Source organism: Mustela nigripes, chromosome 1 (assembly GCF_022355385.1).
Source record: "Mustela nigripes isolate SB6536 chromosome 1, MUSNIG.SB6536, whole genome shotgun sequence".
NCBI lineage: Eukaryota > Metazoa > Chordata > Mammalia > Carnivora > Mustelidae > Mustela > Mustela nigripes.
The window spans coordinates 237,743,560-237,764,677 of NC_081557.1; the positions used below are offsets into that span (position 1 = coordinate 237,743,560).

At 41.2% G+C, this 21,118-nt stretch overlaps 1 protein-coding gene across 3 annotated transcripts in view; it reads right to left on the reverse strand.

The window, feature by feature from the left end:
* ATP8A1 (ATPase phospholipid transporting 8A1) overlaps nucleotides 1-21,118 on the reverse strand; it is a 234,470-nt gene that overhangs the window by 25,737 nt on the left and 187,615 nt on the right. For all 3 annotated transcript variants that reach the window (XM_059383312.1, XM_059383321.1, XM_059383304.1), the window contains 6 exons: nucleotides 20,347-20,421; nucleotides 20,119-20,241; nucleotides 16,775-16,853; nucleotides 11,214-11,275; nucleotides 8,932-8,988; nucleotides 7,862-7,969 (listed from right to left, as the gene is read on the reverse strand). In XM_059383312.1, coding sequence (XP_059239295.1) covers nucleotides 7,862-7,969; nucleotides 8,932-8,988; nucleotides 11,214-11,275; nucleotides 16,775-16,853; nucleotides 20,119-20,241; nucleotides 20,347-20,421 — 504 coding nt within the window. The remainder of the gene's footprint in view (nucleotides 1-7,861; nucleotides 7,970-8,931; nucleotides 8,989-11,213; nucleotides 11,276-16,774; nucleotides 16,854-20,118; nucleotides 20,242-20,346; nucleotides 20,422-21,118) is intronic.

Genomic DNA, 21,118 nt, shown 5'->3' on the forward strand with positions numbered 1-21,118 from the left:
AGCAATGAGATCCTTAGGGGCAAGAACAGATTCCATTCCTCTCCATCCTCCATTGCCCAACACAGAACCTGGCCTACACTGGACACTCAGTATGTTTGCTCTTGTATTGTCATTAAAGATACCTCATCGACAGAAAGTCAGCTGTTACAACGACTCTAAAGATAGCTCTAACTTTAAAATGTCCTGATATGGGGTACCTGGGTGGCTCAGTGGGTTAAAGCCTCTGCCTTCGGCTCAGGTCATGATCTCAGGGTCCTGGGATCGAGCCCCACATCGGGCTCTCTGCTCGGCAGGGAGCCTGCCTCCTCTCTCTCTCCCTGTGTCTCTACCTAATTGTCAAATAAATAAATAAAATCTTAAAAAAAAAAAAAAAGTCCTGATTTGCTATTATAGTTGTCTCTCCACACCTTTCTCTGCTTCATAGTTTTTTTTTTTTTTTTAAGATTTTATCTATTTGAGAGAGAGAGAGAAAGAGCAGGAGCAGTGGGGAGTAGCAGGCAGGGGGGAGAGGGAGAAGTAGGGCCCCCAACCCCCAACTAGGGAGCCCGGCGTGGGGCTTGATCCCAGGACCCTGGAATCATGACCTTAGCTCAAAGCAGAGGCTTAACTGACTGAGCCACCCAGGGGCCCCTGTTTCTTAGTGTTTCCTCACAGCTTCTCCTTACTTGGGCTTGGAAGCGGCTATGCCGCCAGCTGCCTTCAGCACTGTGGAAATCTGGCCTGTCTCATTTACTGCAGGGGCACGAGGCCTGGTGACCAATAGCGTGTTTTGCTGGATGGGTTCCCAACTGCTGGCTACTGAAGAACATGTGACAGACTTCAGGGTCCTTGTTCCCTCCAGGCTACTCGGCTAAGCACAGTCATCTTGGATGAGACTCTACTGTATCATAATACTGCCCCACCCCATCTGCAAGGGCTGGTCTTGTGACCCACAAATGAGCACATGCCATCTAGGTAATTAAAAGCTGATAGATGAATAAAGACTATTTTAACCAGGAAACTCCTCATGTGTAAAGTAATTCATCGTCTTGGCCCAGTGGCCAAGTGGTCAATGGCACAATTTAGGAAAATCGTATCACTAATGTAGTTTATTAATACCTTTCCTACAGGGGTGACACCAAAGAGTTCAACAAAGATTTTTATTGTTTTTCAGAGGGACTTTACAAACCTCAATCAAGAGATCTGAAATTCTGTAAAACACATGCTTGTTCCTTAACTTCAATTTCCTCCGGTAGTTTTATAGATCCCTTAGGCCAGGGAGAGCAGGACCAGATGGTGTTGGGGAGTGCTTTACGCTGCATGTCTGCAAAGCCACGATAAATTTAAAAGTTTTGCCGATACTAAGCTTCTGGTATTCATCGTGATATGAAATGATCCCTGATGTATGTACTTTGCTTTTTAGTTTTTAATCTGGCACACTCATCATAGTGACTACACTATTTTCTTCTGGAAATTAAAACCAAACCAAACCAAACCATACCAAGCCCAGTAACATCATCTAGACAAGTCGGAAAAGCAGGCTAGCATATGTTTATGTAACATAGCACTTCTCCCCAGGGTCTACCTTACCCTATAAATTGTTGCACTGGTGTGAAAAAATACAAGTCAGGTCTGAAGAAAAAAAAAAATCCTCCTCTTAAATCACAACCATATTTGTGAGAGGAAGACAGAGACATATTTAAAGTTGCAGCCAAGCCTTTGCACTATTTTCTTTTGCTTTTTCCTCTCCTCTGTAATTTCTTACTGTTGCATGCTCTACCTTTGTATAATCCACCGTTCCCCTGCCCTGATGTCAGCATTCCCTTGTAACAGATAATCATGTCCATAATCCCAGTTCCTGGGATACTTGTTAATCATTAGCATCAAATCACTATTCTGGATCGAGATGGAGAATTACTCTAATGGAAACAAAGTGCAAAAGCTATAGGAAGGAATGTTCCCAAACGGCGACACCCTGCCCACCAACTGAGAGCCACCCAGTCTGGCTGTAGCTGGAGTCATCCAAGACGGCATTCAACTCTGAGATATTTGGGGAACCATTTTTGGAACTTTGTGCATGTAGAATGTGCTGAAGGCAGGGGAAAAGAATCGATCTGATGGTGTGAAAAGAACCTGCGATCCGTGGGAAGAGCTAGTATAGCTCTTGAGGACGGCTGATGATAGAAATAATACATACAGACAACGGGCTTAGTCTACCAACTGGATGCACCTACTTTGATGGTTGTCAGTCATATGAAAAAGGCATCTCACGTCCTTAAGGCTGATGAGGCTGGGAGGAAACGCCTCCATGGAGAGGGATGAGACAAGGGAGAGAAACATAGAGGGCACAGAGAACAGAGGACAGAGGACAGTGTGTACGGAGATTGAACGCAGACGCTGCATTCCCGTCTCAGCGCACTCACAAGCCACGAGAACTTGCGAACTGTGTGTAACAACTCTGTGTCCGTGAAATGTACAATTCCCCATGTTGCCGTGAATGCCCATAGTGAAGGCAAGGAATGTGCTATGCTGGCGACTGACGAGGCCCTATTACTATCAGAGTGGAAACTGGGAATTCTCCAATGATAATGGGATGATTGGGTTTTCGATTTCATAAGCATCTTTTTTAATATGATGGGTATTGGTTATCTTAATACTGTGGTCAAGAAGAGGCCAGGATGTGAAGTGAGATGGCATTTCTAATTATGGGTTAGGGGGTTAGGTACATGTGGAAAAGGGAGAATTAAAAATCTGCGTGCTTTTGAAAAGAGATGTCCACACCTGGCTAACTTAGGGAAACTGATCAGGGCTGTGGGTGTCCGGGGGAATAGCAGCTAAATCAGGGACATCAGTGGAGTGCAGAGAAGATGGCTGCAGGAGAGAAAGAAAAAAAAAAAAAAGAAGAAGAATTTCCCACCTGGGGGTATAAAAGAGCCAGGGCCCAAAGAGAAGGTATTTAGATCCTTAGAATGTTAGAGGAAACCAGGAAGCCAGTGGATTTGAGAAGACCTGGGATGAATTCTCTGGGCTACCTGCTATCACTTTGCCTACCACAAAGGTTTATTATTACATGGATTTAAATAAGTCAAGCGGAGAAAGACAACTATCATATGATCTCCCTGATATGAGGAAGTGGTGATGCAACATGGGGGCTTAAGTGGGTAGAAGAAGAATCAATGAAACACGATGGAATTGGGAGGGAGACAAACCATAAGTGACTCTTAATCTCACAAAACAAACTGAGGGTTGCTGGGGGGAGGGAGGTTGGGAGAAGGGGGTGGGATTATGGACATTGGGGAGGGTATGTGTTTTGGTGAGTGCTGTGAAGTGTGTAAACCTGGTGATTCACAGACCTGTACCCCTGGGGATAAAAATATATGTTTATAAAAAATAAAAAATTAAAAAAAAATAAATAAAACAAGGAATGCTGGAAATCACACACAGCGCCTGCTGCACATGCTGTGTGCACAGTAAATGTCGGTTCCCTTCCTGTCCCCTCTCAGCGTTGCAAGGATTCTCTTCGAACGTGTTGAGAGAAACGGCTCTGTCTTCAGACGGGGCTGCAAAGATGAACTAAGAATGTAAATTGGACAGGACTAGACAATCCTGATCTATGTGTGAACACGAGTCCATCTGAATATAGAAGCATGAGACCTGTACCCGTAAGTTGCCTAATTTGCGTACGGCACCCTGACAGCCCGTGAACTAGAACAAAACAGCCTGTGCCCTCGCGACAATTCAGATGTTCCTCTGGAGGGAGCAGGGTGAAGAGGAGGGCACAGAGATCTGAATCTTAGGTGCTGGAAGGCAGCCTTGGAGGTGCGGATGACAGATTCTGCCAAAGTGTCCCCGCCGGCCACCGGGCACAGAAAGAGGTGGTTAAATGAGCTCAGCCTCCTGTTCTGCTGCTAGACATCATGACCCATTGGCTCTCCAGATGTTTGAAAGATGCACTTTTTGAGCCAAAATCAGCCCCTGTGTCTTCTCTGTGTCTCTGTTTTCTCATCTTTCAACTGGTTGTAACAGGTTTTCCATGAAGAGCCAGTGACCTGAGGACAAGCACATCCTGATGAAGTTCATGGACGACATGATGGGGTCTGCCTTGCTTTTTATTCCTCTCACTCCTCCCATCCAGGTGGCCGGCAAATCCCATCTGCTCGACCTTTAAAGTTCGCCTGGCCTACACCAACATCTTCTCTCACCTGGGTACTGGGATAAACTTCCTAAATGGTTTACAACACAGCAGCCCTGGTCCTGCCCCGAAAACCCAAGTCAGATCCCAATACCTCCCTCTACAGTCCCTCCAGTGGCTCCTGATCTGACCAGAAATAAAAGCCACAAGGTTCTGTGGGGAGCATGACTGAAAGTGTTGGCTCTTGGTCCCCAGTGCTTGCTATATTTTTTTCTTTATATACTTCTTTCCGCCTATAGATTTCATGTCATTGTTTTGTCTTCTTCCACTAAAAAAAGGAGGCTGAGAAGTACATGACTTTTTGTCTATTTTATTCACTAATGAATCCACAGTGTCTAGAACAGTGCCTGACACTTTGAAGAACGTCAACAAATTACTGGTAAAGTGTTGACTGAAGGAATGTGTATGAAGTACTTAGAGAAGTTCTGGGGATATGGTGTTTAAGACACACCAGGTATTAATGGTGGCATTATTTCTCCCAGATCTTGGCTGCCTTTTTGAAGAACTTCTCTGTCCTGTTGATGCCACACAGTGTAGCGCCCTCCAAAATACCACTTGAACCAGGATGGGGGAGCTGGGCTGCTCTTTTCAGTCTGACTCCATCTCTCATAATTCTGTACTATCCTGCAGGGCTTTTAGGCAACCAAGACACACATACATATTTAATTAATTGTTTTGATTTAGGAAGAATTACTGTCACATTAGTACAGGATAGAACTGGAGTCCTAGGGTACAGTGTGGGGAATCAGACACCGAGGCCGTGTGGTGGTTGTGACAGAAAGTTACCACACACTACCTCACAAATCCTGTGGAGGAACCTTAAGTCCTGGGGGCTGCTCCGGGCCATGTTTCATTATGTGGATTACATTAAACACATCAGATTGAGGAAGGCTAAGATTTATACTGAGCCCAATATTATTTGTAGTAATATATTACTATAGGTAACTCTCAGTAATATATGTAATATATAATAGTATTTTGCTATGAAAGTTAACAGATGCATAAGTAAATTTTATCCAGGATGGCTGGCCAATTTTATACATACACACACACACACACACACACACACACACACAGAGATATTGGTAAATAAATGAATTTTTCATATATTTGCATGTTTGTATATATGCATGTATGTATGTACCTGGCTATACTCTTTTTTTTTTTTTTAAGATTTTATTTATTTGACAGACCGAGATCACAAGCAGGCAGAGAGGCAGGCAGAGAGAGAGGAGGAAGCAGGCTCCCTGCTGAGCAGAGAGCCCGATGCGGGGCTTGATCCCAGGACTCTGGGATCATGACCTGAACCGAAGGCAGAGGCTTTAACCCACTGAGCCACCCAGGTGCCCCCTGGCTATATACTCTTTTTTAAAATAAAGATTTTACTTATTTCAGAGAAGAAGAGAGAGAGAGAGAACGAGCAGGAAGAGGGGCCAACGGGGAGGGACAAGCAGACTTGAACTGTGTGTGGAGCACAATGCGGGGCTTGATCCCAGGACCCTGAGATGATGATCTAAACCGACATCAAGAGGCAGCTGCTTGACCCACTGAGCCGCTCAGGCACCCCTGTTTCTGGCTATACTCTTGATTGCAAGATAGAATTTTAAGCTTAGAAAAAATGTAAACCTAAGGGTAGTTCCTTCTTTCTGAAAATAACTGGATTATAGTAGAACTAGTGACTCTCTACATGTAGTAAGAATGTCCAACATTGAGTATTGCTACAAATATTTCTTGGGATCCATTGCTCTAGGCCCAGGAAACAGCAAATGTGGACTCTCTATCCCGGAGAATCTGAGTGGCATACTTGTTAAACCCTGTCTTGGGAGTTGTTGAGAGGCTCATTTGCCCACATACACATATATCAAAATGCTTTGTAAGCACTAAGTACTACATATATTTAAAGTATTTTCTTTGAATAAATTCAACTGACTTACATTTTGGACAAACCAGTCAAGCCTATGGGTAAATTAATCCATTCTTCATATTTTCAATGGAGCCCCAGCTATTTAAACATTATATTCAAAGCATCAGGAGTAATAAAATAACAAGAAAAAGAACCCCTGTTAGCACTTCCCACTGTATATGAAGTGAACAGAAACGTGATCGAGTACTGACATTCATTTCACTTCGAATTAAACACAGCATCACCGCAAGTCCCAAGAGATGATATTAAGTTTTGTGTTTGGGTAATACCAGGAATTCTACAGGCAAGGCTAGAATTATATTTGGTTGGCAAGAAGCCAATCAAACTTCACACTTGTTCTAGAAGTAGGTGGTCAAAAACTCTGTTCTTGTCATCAAAAGCTGTTGGCTTCAGTTGCTTAAACTATCTGAATCTCAATATCTCTCGGGTCCTTCATCTCGAAGACAAAGCATTAAGAAACAAGATAAAATGAGGTCTTGTGAAAATGACATTATGTTGAAATTAACCTGAGGGAAAAGCAGGTTCAATCAGACAGAGCCCGTCAAATGGACACAAAGAATAGAACCAATTTTTCCAAGTGGCATCTTCAGACATATACGGTCTTGGATTTTATTTCTTCAGGGAAAAAGGGCTCAAACCAAGGTAGGGAGGAGGTGCGTTCATAGCTTTCTCTCTGTTTTCCTCAAAATACATGCTGTAAATCTGCTAGAGTTCACAGTACATGTTTCAAAAGCGGCCTTCACTTTTGGTGGAAGGAAATACTTGTTCCTTGATATGTCTGGTTTTGCTGTAATAGTATATAATGCCTCTCTCTAATAAATTTAACCACAAAATTTTTTTCTTAAAGTGTGTCTGCATTCTGCTAATTTATAAAAAGCAGGATGCTGTCAGATAAAATTTCATGAAAATGATCTATAAACCAGACTGTCAAAAGTGAAAGGTACTCAGGCGGTACTTAGGGGCAACAAATCCATGGAAACCACTGGAAAGCTTTCCTGAGGCTGCAGGACAACAGTGTAGGAATGGAGCTCACATTTCCTTGGTTTGCAAGTTACTGTGAGGTCACAGGAAATCCTGAAATGTTTTCCACATTTTCTTTTATACATTTTATGTCAAATTTCCTACAATTGAAATCATAAACCTTCCTACTGCTGGAATCTCTTCTGAAGGAAAGGAGATCTTGTGACACTCCCCCATGAACACCTAATAACTCAATTCCTACCCGTGTAATAAGAAACTGACAGACAGGATTGAAAATGGACTGTGATAAGGCCGCACCGTCAGATGCCCTAACTCGTTCAAAATGAAAACCAAACTGGTATCATTTAGGAAGACTCTCAGAAAGTACATTTAATCCAGTGACAGTAGACTTTTCTTTAGAATAAGAGATAACGGAAGAAATGATAGACTGTCCCAAAGACGTAAGCTTGCCATTTCCCCAGATTGCTTCTCCAAAATGTATCTGTGGATTTACGGTCTAATTTTAAAATGGCATCTTCTGGGTAGAGATTCTTAACATGATTCAAGCCCCCGACGACCATAGTTTATGGTTCTAGCTATGCTTATGAAAGGATAAGTCAGATTTAAGTAAAATGTCCAAGTGTAAAATAGTCCCTCAAGATTTATCACTTGCAACCGTGGAGTTTAAGAATAGCTTTTAAATGGTCAAATACTATTTTGACATAAATCCAAGCTGAACAATTAGGGCTCACTAATGAATACCAATTTTCCAGATTTGTCTGTCATGAGTGATGGGGACACCTTACCTCTCCTGACATATCGGGGGCCATCGGAACGGCAGGCCACAGAGACGAGTAGATGCCAAAAAACACCACCCAGAGTGCGATGCTGCCCCAAATCGCTATGTGGCTGAACTGCGAAGGAAGGGAAAGTGAGACACGAGACTTCCAGGGAGACTGAGTGTACACACACACACACACACACACACACACACACACAGCTTTTGCAAATGCCCTTATTACTTTTTTACTACACCATAAAGTATTCTTTCTAGGAATTTCTGAATAATGATGTGTGTGTGTTTTAACAGGATGTTTCATCGGTGCTAATGCTAGTGTCTTCCCCAACAGCTAAGATGTTTGCGGGGCTGGCATTTCCAACTCTTCCCTCTCAACCTTCTTTGGGGGCCTCTCTCCTCTGATTCTCCTCTTTTTTTTTTTTTTTTTTCAATCTGCTACCATCTTTAACCTCCTTTATTTTTGCTTTGCACACTCTCACCTAAAGTGGCTAGACACCACCTGTGAGAACGCTACCTGGATGTCAGGACTGTCTGATCCACGTCTCGTGGGCCCGTCTTTCCCCTGCGCATCAAACCTTCATTTCCTTTTGTTTCCTGGATCTCTCTACCTGGATGTGAATCTACTTCAGAACTAATGTTCTAAAATGGAACTTGTTTTTATCCTGACTGGATATTTAGAAATGTCCGAGGACAAATCTTTCGCTCATGTTCCCAGTTTTCGAAATCATTTTCCAATGGGTTTTCTATGAAATGTGTCTTGTGACATGCTCAACTAAGTAAGGTTCTTAGTCAAGTTTTGGAAGCCTCTCTCCTTCCTGGGATAGTCAAAATAATATAGTAAAGGTTCTGGAAATCTTGTGGTCCATAAACTCATGTGAGGTTTTTTTTCATTTGCTGTTTCCAAACTAGACACACTAGAATTCCTGGTTCCTCTCCCTCCACCCAAGACCCCTCCCAATGAACAATCCACGGAACAAGGGTACAGGGACACATAAAGGAAGAATGAAGAACGACAATGTCCGTGATAACACGTAAGTAAGTGAGACACGCCTCGGTTGTGGTTGGAGATGCTCTTACCCATGTCCAATATGATGTCTCCAATCCAGCTTTCAGACACACAGTTATCACCACAAACTAAAACAGAACGGAAAATGTTATGTTATTTCATAAATGTGTTAATTCAAATGGCTAAAAGGGAGGTTTATAAAGACCAGGCGTCATACAGTGAATGAGACTATGGGACTGGCCGATGACTCAGCTTGCTTTGTATGTCTATCTTGCAATGACACAGGTGCAGGGTGCCTGCCCACGATGGCCGTGACCGGTCAGAAGGGCCCAGAACAGCATCCTACCACCATCCTCTTCCCCTGCACACCTTCCCAGTCCATCCACGAGGCTTCTGTAGATTCATTTCTGAATGAGGAGTATATGTCTGCAGTAACTTGGATTTTCAAGCTTGCTTCAATTGTATATCATCTGTAATACTTAAAGCCCCTACTTTCCAAATTTTAAGGATAAATCCTAAAAGTAGTATAATAGCTGGATATTTAGAAACCTAAACACTTACTCTGTAACTTGACTTACTTACAACCCTACAGATCAGGACATAAAAGCCTGTTAATACCCTCCAGGATGTACACACCCATTACCATCGCTAACCCTGCTGCTAATTCTGAAGTAAGGGCACTAGGTTTAATGAATGGCCCTGGGTTTTCCAGAGGGTAGGGCCACGGTTAACTGGACTTGCCCTGGAGTCAGACTGTTCGCGGTCAAGGCTCCACCATTTATCAGGTGTTTTGGTTAAGGTACAGGGTGATTGACATCTGTGTCTCAGCTTCTTCATCTGTAATATGGGACTGGTAATGATCTCCTGCCTCAGAGGGCAGGGAGTATAAAACACAAGAGCAGTGCATAGCACTGTAATCTGTTAGTAGCTATTTACAATTAAAAATAAAATTTCAAATACTGTTAGTAGTCAACGGAATTCTGGCCACTTCCTGTAGTTGGCAGTGGTGGGAGTGAGAAGCGGGCCTAGCACGGCTGGGCGAGAGGCGCTTGCAGGCCTTGTTGTAGTTCAGGTTTGCAAAGAGCGTTACGGCCTTCCCCATGGGGTCAGAGAGTGAGGCTCAGGGGAGGCTTTCTCAGCAAGATCTCTAAAGGCAATTTAGGATTAATTCTGTAGAAGTTAAACTTTTGTGAGAATGCAAGTACGCATTAACACTCTAAAAAGAAGTTCAAAACTAAGAGATACAGTGCGACATACAATTAATAAACTTAATTTGACATAAAATTAATACTCCTGAGACCAGAGTATTTTAACGTGTCCTAAGAGACGTCGTTGCTCTATACTTGGATTAATTTCTAAACTGACTCTATTGAATATTTATTTCTGTTTTACACTCACGTTGCAGGAGACCCAGTCACCAGCTCTCCAAACATACTTTTCTTTTCTGTTACTACTTCCGTGGGTGGAGTCAACGGAAAGGAGAAGCCCTAGAAAATAACTTGATCCCTCTGTTATTTAATGGCCTCAATGTCCCATCATTCAGTTATTTAAACGCCATATTATGGTTTTTCTCCCAACTAAGTCAGCCATGCTGACAGCCGCTTATTATCTGGAGCAGCTCCCCACCTTCACTCGGGGGGCACGGAGAGGGACACGGAATCAGAGGAAGGAACCCTGGCCTGAGGATTCAGTGTTGAAGGTTGTAGTAAACTTATCAGACACCAACTACGTGACCTCGGGCCTTAGCATCCAAGTAGTGCCTTTTTTCTAAGGGAAAAGTGGTCTTAAGACATTTTTTGGCCCTTTATGGCAGGAACGGGCTTGCACTCATGTGTGTGTCCTCTGTAAGTGTTTGGATAATGACATAACACAGTGGGTGCCATGCCTTGTGTGGATGGAATGTCCCCAAAGAGTAATTCCTCTCCCATTTTAGTTATTGTGAGACTCTAGAATCATTACTGGTTAAACACCCAAGAACAGTATGATAATATTTGCCATAAATTCAGGAAAGCAAAAAAAAAGAAAAAAAAAAAAAAAAAAAAAAAAAAAAAAGTATTAACAAGGGCAGTAAAATAAAAATGAAGAAAAAGAGACAAGGAAGAGGAAAAGGGGAAATGGGGGTGTGCTAAGAGGAAGGAGGGAATGGCAACAAGTCCTGTCAAGTCAGTGAGCCTAAGTGACATATTAATAACCTCATATAATCTCTTAATAGTCAAAACATTTTATTTCATTTTTAAAGGGAAGTGCAAACAACGCTATGTTCAGAAATGCACATGGTTAAATTTGACAATAAAATGAGCACATATGAAAGGATTGATTTTATATACAAGCTAGGCAAATGCTCTGTACTCACCGTGTAAACAAAGTTTCCCAACAGCAGATAATCAGAGGTCTTCCCATTTCCAAATACATTACCTGCATGACAAGAAGAGAGGCTCATTAGAAATGGAAACCAAAGAGATCCTTTCAGAATTCTTTCAAAGATAAATCAATTTATAATCGTTGAACAAAAGAAGGAGAACCAAAAAAAAAAAAAAAAAAAAAAGGAAGGAGAACCAAGTGTCACACCATGGAATCAAACGAGGCTAATTAAAGAAAAAAATTATAAGAAGTCTCACAAAGTTGCTATAAATGTGGGTCACAAATTAAAAACAATTTCCAATGACCAACATGAAGGAGGAAACCTGACTTGTTAACCAATTCTTAGGATCCATGAGGTGGAAAAAAAAATAAACAAAACTTATTGTTCAAGGAAAGCCAAATTCTACGGGTATTTGAGAAAAGGAAACATCCTGAACCTTAATAAAGAACTTTGCTAACAATATAGATGAGGGTCTCTGGGAGACTTCTTACTTTCTCTCAATGAAGTTGTTGGCATCAGACCAAAAGGGATTCATAAATGCAAATCACGGAAGACTGAAGAGAACTGATATGGTTCCAGGCATATGGCTCATAGAAGGTTTGGCTGAATTAAGGCACATATTTTGAAGTATTTTGTTATCCAGCAATGACTAAGAACTGTGGGTTTACATGAAGGGTGTGGTAGTCAACAAAGAATCATGATGACTGATAAAAAGATAAAAAATTAAAAATAACTGAATAATGAAATCTTTGGTACCACGGAAACATTTAAAACCCATGGCGTATGCAGTACAATATCTTACGCAAATATTCAACAATTCAACAATGTTTATTCAAAATCTCATATGTAAGGACAAACTATGTTAGAATAAAGTATGGGACGAGACAGGCAGAGGGGTACCGGTATGAAGAGAAGGAATAGTCCATTGAGTTTGGGAGACACAGACCAGGCTTAGTTCTGTGACTAGTTGTATCATGTTGGTTTATAACTAACCTCCAAGGGAACTCAGTTTCTTCACTTAAAAGATGGAGTGAAACTACCTATGCCTGGAGGGGTTTTGATATTAAAATGAGATTTCCTATGGAAGACGCCAAGCACAGTGTTCCAGTGCTGGGTGCACATGTGGCAGACACTCCAGGATGTGTCCCTACCCTACTCTAGAGTTTTTGGGTTGAAGTAGGGCTGGTAAGCAGTAATCTAGGAGACTCCTCTGTAGTGGTGGTATTCCCTGATTAAGGATACAGGATTTGATGTGCTATGTCTTTTTTTTTTTTTTTTTAAGATTTTATTTATTTGAGAGACTGAGTGAGAAGGGGGCGAGGGGCAGAGGGGGAAGGAGAGGAAGAAGGAAAGAATCCCAAGCAGAGTCAGTACAGAGCCCGACATGGGATTTGATCCCATGACCCTGAGATCATGACCTGAGCTGAAACCAAGAGTCAGATACTCAACGGACTGAGTCTCAGGTGCGCCTTGAGGTACTGTGTCTTCTGAACACACTGTTTACAAACTCGTATCTGCCATGAATCTGCAAACTTCTATACAACCAAACTAACATACTCAGAAATCTACATACTCAGAAATCTAACACACTCAGAAATCAAGATGTCTCATGATCACGTCCTGACTTCCATGCTTTTATGCTGGTCCTTTAATCAGTATATATAGGTTATCAAAAATAATCACATTCAGGTCCAGGGAAGCCTTCTGGTCATGACTGGTTTACCATGAAGAAGTCGAAGATTCATTTCAAGGTCACGTAGAGAAAGAAATGAAAGAGCCTACTGTAGGGATTGTCCGAGTCAGCATTTGGATGACTGAGGTAAACCATTCATTCTCATACTTTCTGGTCTCTAGACTCCTTTACACTTAGGAAATTATTGATGATCTCCAAAAACTTTTGTTTATGTTATATCTATCGATATTTACCAAGTTATAAATTAAGGCAGAATATTAAAAAAATATATACTGACTTATATAAAGATAATAGTAAAAAAACTCCATCCATAGAATATAAAAACGGATTTTATAAGTAGTATTTGCCCCAACAAAAAAGGTTAGTGAGGAAATTGGCCTTGTTTTCTATTTTTATAATCTCTTTAATGTCTTGCTCAAGAGAAGGAAGCTGGATTCTCATATGCTGGTTGAAATATATAAGGGAAATTCAACTTCACAGAGAGACGGAGTTATAACAGAGGAGTGTTTTAATGATCTTTTCTCCTGAGTGTGGCTACTCTTTGAAATTACATCAAAAGTCGACAAGTAGTTTCTTAGAGGTCCGTTTCAGTGTGGAGCCTGAAACTGTACCGTGAAGTTACAGTATTCTATTACACTGAAACCAATGGCTCCCCTTGATGCTTTGGGTGGGCCTTCAACTCATGCAGGATTCTTTCTTTTTTTCTTTCCTTTTTTTTTTTTTTTTAAGATTTTATTTAGTTATTTCTTTGTCAGAGAGAGGGAAAGAGCACAAGCAGGCAGAGTGATAGGCAGAGGCAGAGATAGAAGCAGGCTCCTCACCAAGGAGTGGAACTCGATGCCAGGATCCCGGGATCATGACCTAAGCCTAAGGTAGTGAGTGGCTTAACCAACTGAGCCAACCTGGCAACCCTTAGGCAGGATTCTGTAACCACATGAGAGCAGCTGGTGCAGGTCACAGCTCAAATGGTCCACAGGGCATCCTGCCTGGTGGACCTCACCGGTGTTCAGAAGGGCTTTCTGCTCACTTCCCCTTGTGCCACACAGAATATTCATGAGATACGCATCAGGTTTCAAGATGGAACAGAAGTCTTAGTTTGACAGCTTCTTCGAGGGCATTCTTATGTGACACTGACTTTTGTTGTTGCTTCTTTAATTTGGTGCATGGCAGGGAGGACTATCATGTCCATGAAGGATTGGAACCACTATTTATGCCAAGGCACCAGCAATTTTACCCACTCTTGTTTTTGTATCAGCCGCAAGACAAAAAAGTAATGTCTGGATAGTACTATGCAAATTTTGAAATTTTGACCTCAGGTACTCCAAGAAGGTCATCATGGATATTTCTGAAGGTGTCTACAGGCCATACTTTGGGAACCACTGAAGCGAGTGAATTAATGCATGTTTAGCTGCACTTTATAGACTCAAACATTTCTTGTGTACCCCATCCTTTCAAAAGCCAAAAAAAAAAAAATGCAAAACCTCTACTTATTTGAAAATTAAAAACAAGGCAAAGAAAACCCAACAAACCCCTCAACAGTAGAATGTTAAAATGTAATTTACCCACGTATCATTCATGTCTTAGGAAGAGAGACCATGTGTGCTCTGGACTGGGCTGGATTTGGGTTCTACAGGCGGCACATTTCATGAACTGCCCCCGCTGAAGGTAGTGAGCTTGGGCAGTTTCCCAGACAAAAGCAAAGAGAGCCCCAGGATCTGCTCTCCAGGAGCTGGAGTCACTTGGGATTTCCTTTCAAACCGTGTCACTGTGAAGGCGTTTTACGCGCTATTTGGCTGGAGAGACTTTTGATATTGAATTTCCTTTTTCCAGTTTAGAATGTTGAAACAGCAAGCAATGGACAGGCCTCATCTTTCATACCTATATTGATTTTTGCAACCTGAAAAGAAGCCTTACCTAGAGAAATTGTCTAAGGTCCCATATGATACCCTAGAGTTTAATATCCCATGGCTTCGAAGAGCGGAAACCATCTAAATGTCCCTCAACAGAGGAATGGATAATGAAAATGTGGAAAATCCACACGAGGGAATATCACTCATCCGTAAGAAGGAGTGAGATACTGATTCATGCTGCAGCAACATGGATGAAGCAAGGCCCCATATGACATGATTCCATTCTTAAGAAATGTCCAGAATAGGCAAATTCACAGACAACAATTACTGGTTTCCAGGGACTTGGGGTGAGAAGCGATGGGGAGTAACTGCTAATGGGCGTGGGGCTTCTTTATGGAGTGATAGAAATGCTCTGGCATTGGATCGCGGTGAATTGGTACAATTCTCTGAATATACTAAAAAACCACTGAATTATATAATTTTAAAAGGGTGAATTTAATGGCATGTGAATTATAGTTAAAAAAAAAAAAAAATCCATTGTGGTTCTCCTGGCCTATTGAAGTCAACAGGCTGTGTTTTAATTGGATTTTTCTTACTATTCATTTCCATGGCTTAGAACATGAGAAGTATTTAGTGTACCAGGAGAGAAATTATTAAAGAAATGAGATGAAAATCTCTGATTTGGACACGAAGGGCCCTCCCTCCCTGTAACTCTCACCCCACGCAGGCCCCATGCCCCCATTAACTCAGGGGCGGGTTCCCAAGCGCTGATGACTAGCTAGGCTCTGTTCTAAGTCCTGCAAATACAACACTGAACTACACAGTTCTCTGCTCTTCAGGAGCTTTGATACTGACGGGGAGAGAATAAAAACTGAACAAATGCCTCACACCCTGACAGGTAAAGATAGCCTCAAGAAGATGAAGGGTAATGAGGGGAAGACATGGGAGTAGAGAAGGTGGCTCTCTGGGAGCACAGGCCTCAGGGGGTGAGGGGGAGATCCGGTGGGACTCCCTGGAGGAGGAGGAGGAAGGAAGAAGTATAGGCAAGTGGCAGGCTGGAGGACGGAGGGGACAGGGGCTGGGGGCTGGAGTGGATGGGACATGGCAACACAGGTGGCGGGATCAACCACTGTGAGGGCTGTGCATTTCGTTCTAAACTTGACAGGGAGAGGCACCCGGTCTGATTTACATTTTGCAAAGACCACCTTGTGGAATAGACTGTAGGTCGGCAAGAAGGGACAGACAGCACACTCCTCTGGGGGCCATCGTTAACTCACAGCCAGGGGAGGTAAGGGCCAGGACTTCTAAAGGACACATAGATCCTCCGGCAGGGCATGTGCCCTGTGTTTAATTCCTGTAGTTTGGGAGCAGAGGCACAGAGCAGCCGGCTGCCTTCCTCAGGATTTCAGGGGAAGGTCGGCTCAGGGGACCCAGCATCCCAGCAAATCTCTTTTGTCGAATGGCTACTAGATCATTTTTATGGGCATAGGAAATTCACCGTGCTCCCCTCTCTCAAGACTAACAGAGTAAAATCCACTCCCTCAAAACAAGCTTGCACTCCAAGATGAACCTAAAAACATATTAAAAAACCTCCTTTCAAAATACCGGCTCACGCGTACTTGAAAACATGAGCATTTCTGATCAGGTTCAGTATAAAGAGTTTGGTGCAAGACTTATACGTGTGTTAAATGGACCACATAAAATATTAGCACTATTGTCTTCAAACTATACATCAGCGGAGGGGGGAAAAGGAGTCCTAAAATTTAACTCTCTGCAAGTTTGGAAAACATGAGAAGTGGGAAGAAAGGCTTTGCATATATTAAATCACTTTGCTCCCAAAGGAATAATAAAAATCTTTAGAGTGTGTACAGCTTTTGGATGCATGTATTTTAGGTTAAGGAAAACAGCACAAAATGAAACTGCTATAATTTTTAACCTATATTGACAATGAGTTATTTTTCTAAAAATGTAAAAAGTCATCTCTTAGCATTCATATCCTTTCTACTTACCATACTGAAGGGCTTTTAGTGGAAACCAAAACAGAATAACTGAGTGGAAGAGGCCATTTAAACAATGAACCCAGAAAACCTGAGGGAAAACAAAAATCCATGAGAACCATTTGCGATAAACTAGCTCCGTGAACTCTGACCTTTCTTTTTATCTGTGAGCTAGATTCACAAAACGTGTTTCTGTCGGGCCACCACTGTGAATTAATAGAACTGACAGACACTTTCTGCCTCTTAGACCTTCATGGGTCATTTATTTATTTTTATGTTTCTCAAAATGTTTTTTCAGCTTCACTGAATTTTTTTTTTTTTTTTTTTTTGCTTTTTAAAGACCAAGTATTAAAAGTTTAAATTTCTGCCTGAAAAAGAAAGTAACAGTTAAAAGAAATGTAGGTAGGTCCTGCAATTCTTTAGGTGGGACTATTTTCATAATTCTCAAAGAACAGACTTTTGAAAAGACTAATTTAGTGAAACCCCTACTTTTTGTTTCCCATGTGCAGTAAAAGTGTACACTTTTCAATGGTAAGAATCTAATACATTCTTTCTCTCTCTCTCTCTCCCCACCTCTCTCCACACACACGTACTACATATCAAAAATAACAGGTATACCATAAGGCATATAATTTCTTAAAGCAACGTTGCTATCACTGAATGAATTTACAAAAGGCTTCCACAATTTTTAACATCCATCAACATGGAACTTCCTACAATTATAACATCACTGAATAGTTATTCCGTTTCTGTATCTATTCTATTTTAAGAGCAAGGGCGCCTGTATTGCTGGTCTTTTCTTTGTAGCAGGGATGTGAAAGATTAAGTTATCGAAAACCTGTTTAGGATTTGAAGAGCTGCGCCTTTGTCATTTAAAAGTGCTTCTCGCAAGCAAAACTTCCGCTAAATAAAATTGGCATGTATTAATAGTTTGAAGCTGTTCCAACAACAGAAATTAAGTTGCCTGCCTCCCAAAATTTTCCACCGTGATCTCAATCTCTTTTGTTAGTTGGCCGCGCCACACTGGATTGTATGATCTAATTTACGCTCCAATACGTTACACATTTGAACTTGTGTTACTCATTAACCTTTGTCTCTTCTCCTCACTATGTCATTACCACAAGTTTTTATTTGACAGAAAGCACAGGTGGGTGCAAGAAAAATTAGTTCTACTTTTCCATTTTCTTGACCGATACTTATTGTCACATGCTAATCCTTTAACCCCTGTCATGACCTCAGAACCTCCGACCCTTTTTACCATAACAAACGTAATCATCATCATTCAAGGCAACAATACTTCTACACTGGGGACCCACGGCAACTGCTGTGTAGACAACTATGCATTTTGTCGCCATTTGTCCCTGAATTTTAAAACACTTAGAAGGGATTTAATCGAAGATTTCTCACTGAAATCATTAGAAAATCCACATGTGCTATGAAAAAATGGTTGGCAACTTATGTATAAATATTCAAAGGATAGAGAAGTTGCATAATCCTTTTGGGCTGATCTGATGACTTTTCAAAACACATGGGCTCCGCAGATAATGAAATACTTTGTAAACAATAAAAGAACAGCAAAGGACGCGAGGAATGCTGCTTACACATCAAAACAACAGGCTGCCTTTTCCTTGGCCCCAAGACTGTCCAAGCTGCCATGTGCAAAGGGTATGAAAAGACGTGACTTTCCAGGAATGGCTCTGGATGATCCTGCGGCGATCACTTTATGTTTCTAAGCAAGACTTCCACGGCCAAGTCTGTGGCTGGGAAGTTAATTCTTGAGAGAGCATTGTGGAACCTGAGCTATGGTAGACTGGATACTTGTGGCTTTGAGACAACTGTCCAGGTCAGTGAGAATTACTGTGAGGATGCCAGTAGGCCTGGAACTTTCTCAGCTCTCAAATCACCTTTTCAGGAAAACAAGAGCTCACAGTCCATTGTATCTGTCTGGACTGTGTCTCATGATCCCTTGAAAATACCAACCACAGATAACAAAAAACATTACAGCAAAGTGGTGCAATTTAATACAAACTAGACATCATAAATAAGTGTCAGAACATCCCCAAATAAAACCTTAAAAAATAAAAGACAAAGATGCACAGATATTGCATATTGTAACTACTAATTGTTTTAAGAGACCATTAAAAATAGTTTTCAGAATGAATGGTCTGAGATATTTCTCAGTTTTTTTTTTTTTAAATTTTTTGTTTTTAATTAACCAAGTTCAGTTATTTAAAACAATGCCATCAAGTTGCGGCTGCACCCCTGGGCATGCATGCCTGGTGAGGTCAGGAAGACACCATCTCAGAAGACGAATAACATGGAGGCTATCAACTAGGTGCTGTCATTTACAGCTTTGAGGAGCTGAAGCACCTGTCTGCTTTATTATCTTGGTACACTGAGAAAAAACATCAGCTGAGAGCTTTGAAAATTAATACACATTAAAAATATCCTACATTAACTGTCCTAAATTTGAAGCACTGATTACATCTGATGATTAGAAACACGTTAATAAACATGTGCTCTATTAGATGGGAAAAGTTCGGGGAAGGTGTACTCTGTTGCTTTTATTATAGTTTCAAAATGTCATTTGTTTTGACTGTGATAAAATTAACCATTTTTCTCCGTCTGAACAGAAACCTGAATTACTAAAAAGTGCCTGTGGAAAGACTTCAGAATCTAAACTTGGACGAAAATGAGATGTTTTTGTTGTTGGTGAATAAATACCAGGAGCCCCAAGGCATGACAAACAGTCCACAGTGTGTTACGTAGGATACAAACTCAGAATGTGCTTTTAGATAAAATGTTAGATATTTTATCTTGTATTTAAAATCTGATGGGTTGGAAATACTGAGTGTTATGACTAAACGAGTTACGGACCAGAGAGTATAATGCAATCTAATATTCTAATGAGGTCAAAATGATTTCACAAAACAGAAAATTAATAAAGGAGACGCCCTCCCACCCCACTCCACACCCACTGCTTTATACATGTAAAGACGGGGCTTGTCAGTCCCGCAAGACTGACTCCCGCGAGGAGTGAGCCTTTCCCCACAACACTGCAAAGATAGAAAGTCCGAGGGCCAAAAGGACACTCATGTCTGTCTTTCGGCCTCAATTTACTGCTGACTCGCAAACCCTAGTGAACTGTGATTATGCATTAATTTTATAAGAAAACAAACAAATAAAAACCCGTCTGAGTCCCCCTTGGACGGAACCTTCGACCAGTACGACTTGCCACGGTCAGAGAGCCCTGGAGTATGTTTCCTTGGCTTTGGAAGACCAGATGCCCCATGGAATTAAAACAGTGAAGCGAGTCCCACTGCCCGCCACAGATGTGCTGGGCCAGCGTATCTTACCTTGGTGTTGAAGTCCAGGGCATTCTGAGACGTTTTGTATAATTCAGGATACTTCAACATATTCTCTTTTCTGCATGATCTCTCAAATATTCCGAGAGTTAAGGGAGGCATTGCTGTAAACATCTGAAGGGCACACAATGGTCATTATTCCAAAACAGCCTAATGCAGGCAGAACCTTTATCTCCAAGTGTTTAATAAAGCAGGAAGAATCAAATGCCTGAAACTCACCACATTATAAAGACCGATACACCATCTCTCGAAGAGGATCTGTCCAGAAAAGCCATTAACAAAGGCAAACCAGATCTAGGAAGAAAACAACCCCAAGGTTGTTAGGACACCAAAAAAACCAAACAAACCCATAAATGCATTGCTTAGAATCCCAAAACTCAACCTCTGCATAATGGCAGTATTAGCATAGGATTTTCACAACTTTCTTGGAAATGGCATGTCTCTGTTCTGCTTTCTAATTTGAAGGGATCCTTTCAGAAGGTATTTGTTATTTCAGGCAGAATTAGTTTCAGTCAAAAAAGAATCATATTAATAGGCAATCAATCATACATTTAAAAAAAATGAAATATAACCTCACTTTCTGGAAGGCAGTTTAGGGAATATATTTTGGCATTATAGTTTTAGAGCTTTAATTCCTTTTTAAAAGATTTATCTCTTGATAATTAAAGAGATAAGTATCTCTTGGTAATTAAAGAGATAAACTGTTGTTTTGATTATATGAAATAACACATTTGTTTAGAAAATGAAATTATTTCCTCCAATAATATAATCATAGTTTTCTTCTGTGTTGGCTGCGTTCATATAGGTCATTTATATACACTCACAAATTTACCTTACTGGAAACCTACTGTATATAGTGTCATGTCCTGACCCTTTCCCTCTTAACATTACATAATATACATTTTATTAAGTGTTTTATATCCCTTAGAACGAAATTATAGATGTATATCCTCTACAGTGTGACTATAACTGGTTTGGGATACTTAGCTTG